Genomic DNA, 12,735 nt, shown 5'->3' with positions numbered 1-12,735 from the left:
TAGATTGTTTCAGTAAAGCCGGCAGTGTCTTCCTGTTCCCTCCAGCGATTGTGTTTAAACAAGACTAAGGATTAAGGGTCTTGGGACTGAGTCCCTGGGCAAGTCATATAAGTTCTCTCTGGAGTAGTTTCTTCGTATGTGTTTTTTTTGAACGATGGTCAGTTCAAAAAATACTTTGTAGATACAAAATAAATGCAAAGAGGTGCCATTGCCTTCAGCGAGGTCTGTTGCAGCTTGAGATCTCCTGAGCATCCTCACCCTTTGCGGTCTGGCTTCCGTGCACATCCCGCTGCTGGAATGCTTTCCTTTAACAGTGCCCTGATCCAGTCGCCTGAATCCAGACTCGGGACTATCTCTGTAGTTTGTAGTGGATCCTCACTTTCTCTTTGCAGCCCTCTGCCCTGCTCCCAGGACGCCATTGGTTCTCCTGCGCCCTCGCTCGTGCCTCCTTGGCCTCCTGCGGTTCCTGGATGTTAGGGTTCCCCAAGGATCGTGGTCTTTTCCTTCTTCTGTTGGCGCTCTCTGGATGTTCATCCCAATCTCGATTACCGTTTTTCGTTTGCTGTTTATTTCTGATTCAGTTAAGTTTTTTTTTAAAGTAACTTTCTTTATTTTGGAATAATTTTAGATTCACAGAAAAGTCAGAGGTGGGGCCTCTGGGAGGTAGTGTGGGTTAGATGCAGTCATAAGGATGGGGCCACCATGACGACATTAGTTACACAAAGAGCAAGAGACCCTAGGTCTCTTGACGTGATACTGTAAAGAGAATTCCCACATGCCCTTCACCCAGGTTCCCCTAGTGTTAACATCTTGTATTGCCGCATAACGTGTCTGAGTTAACTTGGGGCGCTGTCTGTCTCCAGAGTACTGTAGGCTGCATGGCTTAAACAATAGACAGTTAATTTCTCCTGGTTCTGGAAGCTGCAAGTCTGAGATCAGGGTGACAGCTTGGTCGGTTTCTTGGTGAGGGCCTTCTTCCCGGTGTGTCCTCCTGTGGCCTCCTTGGTGCAGTTGTGCAAAGAGAGAGAGAGAGACCTAGGGTCTCTTGCTCTTTGTGTAACTAATGTTGTCATGGTGGCCCCATCCTCATGACCGCATCTAATCCACACTACCTCCCAGAGGCCCCACCTCCAGACACCATCACACTGACCATTAGGGCTTCAACATAGGAATTAGGGGGTGGGGAGGACAGACATTCAGTCCCTAGCAGTACGTTTGTTAAAAGTAAGAAATTAACGTTGCTATTGCTACGTCACTATTAACGAAACTACAACCTTTATTTGGATTTCACCAGTCCTTCCATTAGTGTCCCTTTTCTGCTCTAGAATCCAATCCTGGATTTCACATGGTATTTTGAGCTAATGTTTTTTTAATGCCTACATAGTTCTAGGCATGTTCGCTACATAATCTGTATACCATTGAGTTCCGCATTTGTGTCTCCAGTCTGAGCCCTCATCCTAAGACTGTAGGAATGGTTTTGTGTATTGTACCAGCAGACCTACACTTGCCCTGTGTCTTAGCTTGGGCTACCATAACCAGATACCATAGACTAGGTGGCTTAAAGAGCAGATCATTTACTTTCTCATAGATCTGGAGGCTGGAAGTCAGATATCAGGGTGCCAGCATGGCTGGTTTCTGGTGAGGACCCTTTTCCCAGCTTGCAGATAGCTGTTTTCTTACTATGTTTGCACATGGCAGGGTGTGGGTGTGGGGGGAGGGAGAGCTAGCTCTCTGATGTCTCTTCTTGTTATTAGGGTACTAATCCCATCGTGAGGGCCTCACCCTTGTGATTTTATCTAACCTAATTTCCTCCAAATACCATCACACTGGGTGTTAGGGCTTCAACATGATTTTGGGCACAATTAGTCCACAGCACCCTGTTTTATGAGGCATACTGTATTTCCCCCTTGCATCTCTAGGTCAGGAGCAACTGAATGTTTTGATTTAAGAGATATAACTCCTGTAGGTTGCTGTGGGAATAAGAATAGAGAAGTGGATTCACCTGGAAAACTGGGTAACATTGAGCAGGAGAAAGCTAGCCTCATAGAATCAGAGACATTTAAAACATTTTATTTGGAAAACATGTCTAGCTTGGAGAAGAGATACAATGAGCTAACCCTGCCTCCCCTTTTAGGGGGTTCGCGTGATAATTTTTCTGCCCCGTTCCTCCTACCGCTGCTGGTGCATTTCCTTAGCATGAGGAGTTCTCCTGTGAGACCCAGGGCTGGGGTCAGATTCAGGAGATTGAACACAGGCGCAGTGCTTCCTCTGTCCTCTGCAGCCCAGATTCCATTTTTTGTTGATTATCTCAGCAGAGTCCTCGATGACGTTTTTCACTTATTCCAGGACCCAGTTCAGGACCACATGTTGGACATAGTGGTCCCGTCCCTTTAGTCATCTTTCATCTGGAACAGGTCCTTTCACAGAAAGAAGAAAGCCTGTCTTTGTCTTTCATAACATTGGTATTCTTGAAGAATACAGGCCAGTTACTTCATAGATTGTTCCTCAGTTTGGGTTTGTCTGGTGTTTCCTCATGAGTGTGTTTGGATTGTGTGTCCCAGATGGGAATGTTATAAAAGTGACATGTGCCTCTCAGGTCCCTTCCAGAGGCAGATGGTGTCCGTCTGTGCCAGGGCGACGCTGAATTCTCCCCTGGTCAAGCTGCTGTCTGTTCTCTCCAGCGTGTACTCACTTTTTTTACCTGAGGGCTCATCTGTGGGGGACACGAGTCATAGGCTGTAACACTGCTCTTAGGGGTCCTGCGGTGGAGATGCTGGGTGGGGAGGGGAGTGTCCAGCCTGCCAGTTCTGCGGTGTTCAGAGATTTGCCATTTTAATCATTTGGTTTCCAAATAAAATTTATTTCAAGTAAGGGCTTCCCTGCTCTTTAAACTTCTGTAGGACACGAGTGACGACTAAGGCACAGAGATGCCATCGTGATCTGTTCTGCCACTCCTGCCCGGACAAGTACTTTGAGTTCAGTCTAGCAGGCCTTTTATTACTCTTTACTGAGCTGATGGATAGACCAAATTGTGGCTAGTCCTATGTTTGATCTGAAAAACAAACCATCTTTTCTATTTTTAGTTTAAATGAAATTTGTATCAAAGATTTCCAGTGCAGGATTTATAGTATTTGTAAGACTAATATTGTCCTGGGTTGGTTTTATAGGAGGACAAAGACACTGATTCCACCAAAGAACCTCTGGATGACCTCTTCCCAAATGACGACGACGACCCTGGTCAAGGAAGTAAGTTGGGAGTGGTGGTTAAATGGCTGCATGCAGACGGAGGTGGCGGGTCCTCTTGGGGTGTAATTGCTGTCATTAGCAGGTGGTGGCGTGCCTGCAGCCTGCCTCACAGCAGCCCTTGCACACTCAGGCTGCCTCGTGGTTCCCCAGAGAATTGCGAGTCGTTTTCTCGCTGGGATAGAGTAACGTGTTGAGCCAGCCCTCGTAAACAGGGGCACGCACCAGCAGTTCTGACGCGATCTGTGGATTCTCACAGAGTGAAAGGGCAAAAGAGTTTTCCTGGGGCCAAGAGCAGTCTCACCACACTGTTGGGGCGTGTGCGGCATCCCCGACAAGTTGCTGGTGTTGCCTCGCCTGCGCGGGGAATGCTGGACAGGTTTGGTACAGTGGGGACCACGTGCTGACCTGGACCAGAGCCAGAGCAGGGAGTGCTAATCAGCTGGTGTCATCGGGTGATTTTCTCTATTGCCTGAAGTGAGCCCTTCTCTGTGTAGTGCAGCAGCAGCAGAGCAGTGCAGCGGCGGCCGCCCAGCAGGGTGGCTACGAGATCCCCGCGCGGCTGCGCACCCTGCACAACCTGGTCATCCAGTACGCCTCGCAGGGGCGCTACGAGGTCGCCGTGCCCCTCTGCAAGCAGGCCCTGGAGGACCTGGAGAAGACCTCTGGCCATGACCACCCGGACGTGGCCACCATGCTGAACATCTTGGCCTTGGTGTACAGGCTAGTAGTCCTCATTTTATTCTCTTAATTTTACCTAGAGACAACGTTTTTAACGAGCTTGTCCTAAAAATACGTTTCTGTAAACTGTTATGAGCTACTTTTCCAGCCTTATCGTCCATTTGTCTTCACACAGCCAGGGGTTAAGTTCAAACATTTAGCAAGCTCTCTGGCAAGAGTATGACCCTGAAGAACAGACGCTGCCTGGGGCTCCCAGGCAGCCGTCCAGGACTAGCCCACAGCACCCTTCGCTCTGGCCAGGCTAAGCTCTTTTGATTTTTTTTCCCCACAATACTTGGTATACCAGGCTCCTTCTGCCCACCCTGCCTGCCCGTATCCCCTGCCTTTCTGAGGCCTTGTCAGCTCTCTCTCCTTTCTGAATCCAGGGCTCCACGTGCCCCTTCCCAAGTTGTGCCCCATAACCCTGTCCCTGCCTCTCTCGCAGCGCTTGCCCTGTACTTGGCTTCCGGGTGATGTGAATTTTGTCATCTCTTCTCCCGGGATCCTGGCTCCTTGAAGTTGAGGACCAGGTTGTCTTCTTGTCTCCACCTTGAGTCACTTGAACATGTTTGCTAACTCAGAAGCCTTTGGTGAACTTCCTGAATGGAATTAAATAGTTTGCCTAGGCACTGACTGGGCAGTGGTACGTGGGAGCCCTTTGTCTGCTTCTGTCTTTTAGCCGAACTGACCTGAAATCGAGCAGGTCGGGGTGTTACTCACATGCAGGACTGGTTTGCTGTGGCCACTCCAGTGTGGTGGGTTTCAGGGAACTGCTCCATTTTTTCTTCGTTGGTTTGGTTGTTTCAGTTTAGCCAACAGTTTTGAGCCAGATGTATGTAAGACTTTGGGCTGGTTCCTGTGAGACCCTAAAGATGGATACATAATACCTGTTCTCAAGGAGAAACCAGAACGTGGAATTTGAAGTCAGGAGAGTTCAGTTTGTATCTCTGCTAAGTGGCCCCTAGACAGAGGATGTTGTCCAGAGCCCTTTGCTTTTCTGAGCCTCTGAAGGGTTGCAGGGGATGTGAGACATGGTGTTACCTGGCACTGTGAAATAGTCAAACAGCATCACCTAAACCTGTTTCTAAAGGAACTGAGAACCTTGTTTAGAGAATAGGCTGGCTATATTCATATGTAATTATAGAAGCAGGGAGACTGTTGTTAATAAAATAACAGAGAAGTGGGAATTCCCTGGTGGTCCAGGAGTTAGGACTCTGCGCTTTCACTGCTGGGGCCCGGGTTCAATCCGTGGTTGGGGAACTATGATCCCATAAGCCGCTTGGTATGGCCAATAAAGAAAGAAAGTAACCCAGAAGTGTTCATGGAACAGAAAGATGCCTTCCAGCTGAGAGGATTAGGGAAGGCCTAATGGAGGGGTGCGAGCGCTTTCTGCGGCCTTGAAGGGTGTGTTTGGGGCAGACTCCTGCATCCTGTTTGGCAGTAGTAAGAGATGGGGCTGAAAGGGCTGGGCACTCTGCAGGTGCCAGGTCTTAGAAGAGTGGCTGTGGGGAGTGCACAGGACCTGAGGGGGCTGGAGCCTGGAGGCAGGGCAGCCCGGCAGGAGGCAGCAGCGTGGGGCTGGCGGGGATGGAGCTGGGAACCTGAGCAGGGAGGGGGAAAGGAGGGGGAGGGCTCCATGAAGAGAAGAGGAGTAAACTGTCCAGAGAGAGAGGTGATGGCCTTAAAGAGCACCGGAAGGAAACTGAGCACTGCCATGCCACTGCTGCAGCTCCAGGCCACCGCCGCGGCTCGGCTTCGAGAGAGCACAGCCTTTTCCATGCTGCATAGCACTCTGTTTTACAGGTAGTCCTGACACTTTTTGACAGGTTCCTGCTGATGGACATTTAGGTTTGCAGATTTTTACTGTTATGCATTATTGTAAGAATTCCCTAGTCACAGGTTGCATTTAAAATCTTGGTAGATTATGCTAAATTTCATTCCAGAAAGGTCTTTAAAAAATTTACATGCCTACGAAGAACATGAGAGTTTCTGGCTGATGGTAGATATTTTTATTGTAAATGAGTTAAATAAAAAATGTGCGTAGAATGCTACTGGAATTTGTTGTACTTAGGGTGCGTGGTCACACAGATGTCATTGTGCTGGGTGCTGGGACTTCGGTGGCCTCTCCTCAGTCTTGTGTTTTTCCTTCGCACTATAGTGTGAGAGTTTACTCATGTCAGCAGAACATTTGAAAAAAGTTAGCAGCTACGTATATATTCATATTTAATGTTGTGTCCTAGAGCTGTACCATAACTATTTCAACATTTTTCTGTTAAGGGACATTTAATTTTAAGCTTTTTGTGGGGGGGCATTAATCTACTGATGAACATCTTTTGCTCAAGTTTTGCTCAGGATTTTGTATTTTGTTTTAGTGTCAATTCCTAAAGTGGGTTAGAGTATAAGCATGATACGCGGGCTTCTCTGGTGCCGCAGTGGTTGACAATCCGCCTGCCAATGCAGGGGACACGGGTTCGATCCCTGGTCTGAGAAGATCCCACATGCAGCAGAGCAACTAAGCCTGGGTGCCACAACTACTGAACCTGCACTCTAGAGTCCGTGAGCCGCAACTCTTGAGCCCATGTGCCCCATCTACTGAAGCCCACGCACCTAGAGCCCATGCACCGCAGCGCAGAGTAGCCCCTGCTCGCCGCAACTAGAGAAAGCCTGCGTGCAGCAATGAAGACCCAACACAGCCAAAAATAAATAAATTAAATAAATAAATTAAAAAAACAAAACAAAACATGATACGCTTCTTGGTACATGTTGCCCAGCTGCTTTCGGGAAGGTGGTGCCAGTTCACACTCCTCCTCCTCCATCACCAGCCTGGGGCTGGGCTGCTTGTCTCTTACTCTTTATTAATGGAGAAGTGCAGCATTGTGTATTAATTTGTATTCTGTGATTGTGTGTTTTTAGTCATTTGTGTCCTTCTGTGAATGTTCTGTTACCTTTTTTTAATATATGTTTATTCATTTATTTTTTGGCTGTGTTGGGTCTTCGTTGCTGCATGCAGACTTTCTCTAGTTTTGGCGAGCAGGGGCTACTCTTCGTTGTGGTGCGTGGGCTTCTCATTGCAGTGGCTTCTCTTGTTGCGGAGCACGGGCTCTAGGCACGTGGGCTTCAGTAGCTATGGCACGCAGGCTCAGTAGTTGTGGCCCAGGGGCTTAGTTGCTCCTTGGCATGTGGAACCTTCCCGGACCAGGGCTCGAACCTGTGTGCCCTGCATTGGCAGGTGGATTCTTAACCACTGCGCCACCAGGGAAGTCCAAAACCTATATACTTGGCCAGAATTAGTGTGCTTCGGAGGATCTGGAAGCCTTATTAGCCCTTCCAGTATTCTGCGGAACAGTCTGGCTTCTGCAGGGCAAAGCCTTGCTGGGCAGCCGTTCTTACTCAGTTGGGAAGTATGTGTACTCAGTCTCACAAAGTAAGTAACTGGTTTGCAGCCCCATCATCGGGTAGCACTTAAACCAGGGGGGCTGGGCTGGAGGTGCTTCTGTCTCCCCACTGTCAGCAGGACCCTTCGCCCCGCCCTGCTCCAGCAGACACTGCGGGGTGCGTCCTGGGCTTCTGTTTCACAGGCTTTTCCATGGCACGTGGCGAATCATTAGCTTCTTAGAGCAGCTCTGTGAGTCACGTCCTTCCTTTTTAGGTGGGCCGACTGCGACTGTGGAGCCCATGTGACATGCCAGAGCCACGCAGCCGGTAGCTGGCAGAACTGGGTGCAGACACTGGGATCCGTTCCGTCTGCCTCACCGTTCTGGATGGCCTCGCTTACTGTGTGCGGGGTTATGGGGGTAGTATTGTCCCAGTGATCTAGATGGGAGGGCCAGGTTCAAAAGCTAATCAGGCCCGACTCCCAGCTCACCTTGCCAGTACGTTTATTGATGGAGTCTTTTTCTCCTACATTAGGAGTGTTTTTAATAGTTTTAATAGCTAACGTCTATTTTTTAATAACTGAAGCTTAACTTCTATTTCTTTAGTTCCAAAATTACATTTTACAGAGATGTAGTAAGCTGTGTCTATAACACTTAACTGTATGTTTTTCAATTTAGAGACCAGAATAAATACAAAGATGCAGCTAATCTACTGAATGATGCCTTGGCCATCCGTGAAAAAACTTTGGGCAAAGATCATCCTGCGGTTTGTATACTGGTCCTTTCATTCTTTTTATATATTATTTTCCCTAATGTATTTTTATACCCATCTCATTTTAATATTAAACTCAACAGGGAAGATTTAAGAGCTGCCTTTTCACTGGATGGCACAGGTAGGACTTCCCTCACTTAGTACAAGTGATGAGCCTCAGTGCTGGTGACTCCCATTTAGCAGGTGTCAGTGTGCACTTAAGTTGTTTATCACCCCGCCTCAAATGGATCACGTACTGTGTTTTTTGATCCTAAATCAAATTGCATGTACTTCTGTAAATTTTTTCATAAAGATTTTGTATTGTCTTTTTATTAAAATCTGGTCAGATTTGCATATAGATCTATTTTGGTTGGCTTTGTGGCTTTCAGTGAAATTAAAAAAATCAAGATCCTGTTGATGTTGATTTGTTAATTTTAATATTCTGCAGTGTTCCTTTATGCAGTCTGTCTGCAGACAGTGAGATTGCTCTTTCGCCTTTAAGTGGAGTCATGTTCCTTCATCCAGCTGAGAGCTCTTCCCTGCACATACTGGGCGTGATGAGTGTGTGATGTCTCACATCCCCTCCACTGCTGTCGTTGACTGTTCTTCACGGTTCCCTGTGTTGGTAGGTGGCAGCAACTCTGAATAACCTCGCAGTGCTTTACGGCAAAAGAGGAAAGTACAAAGAAGCTGAGCCGCTGTGTAAAAGAGCTCTGGAGATCAGAGAAAAGGTGCGACTAAGGACGGTTCTCCTTGAGATGCTATGTTTTATGCTTTTAAATAACTCACTTTTTTTTTTTTTAATAACTCACTTTTAAGCTTTGAGATAGGACCACTGTGATATATCATTACTGACCATTTACTGAAAATAAGCCCTTCAGTCAGGTGGGCAGCCCCAAACGCAGCCAGATGGGCCCATACACATGGGAGTTTAGGAGGAGTGGGTATGCAGAGGGTGGAGCCTTGTGTCTGCATGCCCTCCCAGCCTGAGGCCTAGAAATGATTCAACTGAAGAAGGAATTTCTCAGGCCTGTAGGTGGAAGGCACGGGGGCATTTCATTGACGGTGGGGCACGTGCCTGTCAAGAAGAAAAACATTAAAATTTTAAAAATGAGGTCAACAAATACGCTTATGAAACTGAAGAAAATGAATAATTGTTTTTGAGAACTAAAGAGTAACTCAGAGCTGGAGATTAAGTCAGTCATGGATGTGTAGTGTCAGCTAATACAGTTTATAGTAATTAGGTATTTTTTAAATGTAACTTGTTAATTTCAGCAGTGCTCTGGATGACCGTGTATTCAGATGTTAGAGACTTGGCAGGTCCATGCCATGACTTTTTTTTTTTAAAGGTTATTTTATGACATATAGGTTTGTTTGTTTATTTATTTGTTTGTTTTTGGCTGCGTTAGGTCTTGTTGCTGTGTGTGGGCTTTCTCTAGTTGTGGCGAGCAGGGGCTACTCTTCATTGCGGTGTGCAGGCTTCTCATTGCGGTGGCTTCTCTTGTTGCGGAGCACAGGCTGTTGGCGCGCGGGCTTCAGTAGTTGCAGCATGTGGGCTCAATAGCTGTGGCTAGCGGGCTGTAGAGTGCAGGCTCAGTAGTTATGGCACATGGACTTAGTTGCTCTGTGGCATGTGAGATCTTCCCGGACCAGGGATCGAACCCATGTCCCCTGCATTGGCAGGCGGATTCCCAACCGCTGTGCCACCAGGGAAGTCCAATGCCATGATATTTTAATTTGACTTTTTGTGTCACTATTTACCATTGATACTGAGCAATCAGTCATTTAATTTTGAGTCATATGGCAAGGACTTGGGAAAGGGAAGATGAAAAGGGGCTAATTATCACATTATGCAGGTAAAGTTTTGTCCATGTTGCCATCTGCATAATATTTACAAAATAAAATAGCCTTTATTTATTTATTTTATTTTATTTTATTTATTTATTTTTTGGCGGTACACGGGCCTCTCACTGCTGTGGCCTCTTTTGCTGCGGAGCACAGGCTCCAGACGCACAGGCCCAGCTGCTCCGCGGCATGCGGGATCCTCCCAGACTGGGGCACAAACCCATGTCCCCTGCATCGGCAGGCGGACTCCCAACCACTGCGCCACCAGGGAAGCCCTAAAATAGTTTTTATTTTATTTTTTATTTATCCACTGAGATTTTGAGTGGGCTGGGGTTAAAATCAGGGAGAATCACAAATGTATCAAATTGAGGATTATGAACTATAGGTGATGACCTATCAGATTCATTCATATATATTTGCTCTTTCATTCAGTCATGTAGCAGACATTTATTGAGGACTTGGGGGCTCCCTGCTTGGTTAGAGTTGGTGATTTCAAATTAGACACAGTCCTTTCCCTGGGGACACAGTGCAGCAAGCAGACCTTGGGAATGCAGGTGCTTTGGCTTCTAGCCTAGAGCTCAGGGAGCACATAGAGCAAGGGCTTCTCCAGGTACAGGGCTGGGACTGTGCTGGGCATGGCCTCCCACAAACGGCCAGCGTTGGAGCTGAGTCTCAAGAACCGAGGTCAGAGCTTCCCAGGCAGGGAGAGGAAGGGAATGCAGAGGGGATGGAGAGGCAGCCTGCCTCACTGGGGACTGTGTAGGTAAAGGCACAAGGTGAGAGACTGGATGGCTGGCTCAGGTCCTGAGGAAGCAGTGTAGTGTTTGGTCGTCCACCTGTGTGCCAGCACCGTCCTAGGTGCTGAGAGGACATTACATCCAGACATTGAGACAAGGCATTTGCATACTGAGGCTTACGTCTTAACGGGTGAGAGTCTAGGCGGTAAAGGACTAAATAGATAAGACAGTTTGGGGTAGTGATACTTGCAAAGAAAGAAAAAAACTAGGTGATGTGCTTGTGAGTAAACTGGGTGGGGATGGGCTGAGGGCTCCCTTAAATTGGATATAAGGAGGTCCTCTCTGAGGGGACCTGAAAAGAGACCTGAAAGATGAGTTATTTAGTGGAGGGTGGGGAGCAGGGCAGTGCTGGGAGAAGAGTGTTGGGCGTCTGGGACAGTAAGTTCAAGTTCGAAGAGCCCTGAGGTGAAGTTTGAAATGTGAGGGAAGTGGTTTGGGGTGCTCAGAGAATCTGGGTCTGAATGTGAAGGGATACGTAGGATGTGAATTGAAGAATTGGAAGTTTCCTTTGAAGGCTGTTCTGTGCAGGGATAAGTGTAATGTAGTTAGACTCAGAAGGGCCAGGTGTAAGTTCAGGCACTTCAAGGACTGGGTGGCCATATTAAACAGCCTTTATAAAACCCAGTTTCCTCATCTTCAAACTGTGCATAGTATTGCCTACCATGTAGGATTATTATAAGAATTAAAGACACTAAAGCACGTGAAGGAAATCAGCATAGTCTCCTCCCCCCAAGAATAAGGAGTTCAACAAATTCTGGTTAAGTTATTTTTATTATTGCATGGGGAGCCATTTAAACATCATAAGCCTGGAAACAAGGCACAGTCGTATTTATGTTTAGAACGCGCCTTCTCATGATAGGGTGGAGAATGGATCGGATGGTACCATGTGAAACAAATAATAAGTGTTTCTAATACACTATTTTTTATTCTCAGGTTTTGGGAAAGGATCACCCCGATGTTGCCAAGCAGTTAAATAACTTGGCCTTACTGTGCCAGAACCAGGGCAAGTACGAAGAAGTAGAATATTATTATCAAAGAGCCCTCGAGATCTACCAAACCAAACTGGGGCCTGATGACCCCAACGTGGCCAAAACGAAAAATAACCTGGTACGTTGACAGAGGTACAACTCTATCGATAGAGCCAGATGACTTTCTTCCTGAAATCTGAGCTCTGTTTCATAGTCTAACCTATAAATAAGCACGTATGCTTCACTTACTATGAAGAACAGTAAGGACTTTGTTTTATTTTAAGGCGTCCTGCTATCTGAAGCAAGGAAAATTCAAGCAAGCAGAAACGCTGTACAAAGAGATTCTCACTCGCGCACATGAAAGGGAGTTTGGTTCTGTAGATGGTAAGAAATGTACTTTTGTTTCTAAGCAGATGCAGTTGTAGGATGCATTAAACATAGTGATTTCCGTGAAGCAAAAGGATAAAAAAAAATAGTGATTTCCAGCTTGAACTTGGTAATACACAAGTCATCACAGTATTTTCAAGGTAGAATTTAATTTGAATTTTAGAAATGATTTTCCACGGAGCGCTTATTGGAGAGGATGTGACCCGGTCTGAGTGAGTGCCCTTCGGCTCATCATTCATCATCCAGTGACCGTGGTGAACCCTGCGTACCTGCCCTGGCATTACCGATAATGGAGTCATGCAGCCTGTGGTCAGGGTGATGGGCCACGCTACCCTCACCGGAGTCCACACGTGCTTTAGGCACAACCTAGATGCACTGACTCCAGAAAGCCTTCCTGGAGTCATTAGTGCTTTCTAGAATTGCTCTGTAATACAGTGGTTCTCAAAGTGCCGGCAGGAACCAGCAATTTCAGCACCACCTGGGACCTGTCAGAAATGCAGATTCTCGACCCATCCCAGGCCTGCTGGGTTGTTTGACAGCCTTAAGGAGCTAAGGCCTGTCTCCTTTGTATCCCTTAAAGTATTGTAGGTGCTTAATATTAATATTTTATAAGATTTTGATTGCTCAGTAAAACAATATTTGTGTGTTAC

General features: G+C 46.9%; 1 protein-coding gene across 11 annotated transcripts in view; it reads left to right on the top strand.

The window, feature by feature from the left end:
• Nucleotides 1-12,735, top strand: part of KLC1 (kinesin light chain 1) — a 58,316-nt gene that overhangs the window by 17,994 nt on the left and 27,587 nt on the right. For all 11 annotated transcript variants that reach the window (XM_082649250.1, XM_082649253.1, XM_082649248.1 and 8 more), the window contains exons 4-9: nt 3,168-3,246; nt 3,741-3,966; nt 8,016-8,103; nt 8,718-8,819; nt 11,664-11,837; nt 11,983-12,082. In XM_082649250.1, the coding sequence (XP_082505376.1) occupies nt 3,168-3,246; nt 3,741-3,966; nt 8,016-8,103; nt 8,718-8,819; nt 11,664-11,837; nt 11,983-12,082 (769 nt within the window). The remainder of the gene's footprint in view (nt 1-3,167; nt 3,247-3,740; nt 3,967-8,015; nt 8,104-8,717; nt 8,820-11,663; nt 11,838-11,982; nt 12,083-12,735) is intronic.

This window comes from Grampus griseus, assembly GCF_964374135.1.
Source record: "Grampus griseus genome assembly, chromosome: 2".
NCBI lineage: Eukaryota > Metazoa > Chordata > Mammalia > Artiodactyla > Delphinidae > Grampus > Grampus griseus.
The sequence above is the reverse complement of the archived record's forward strand: the minus strand, read 5'-3'. Positions and strand labels throughout refer to the sequence as shown.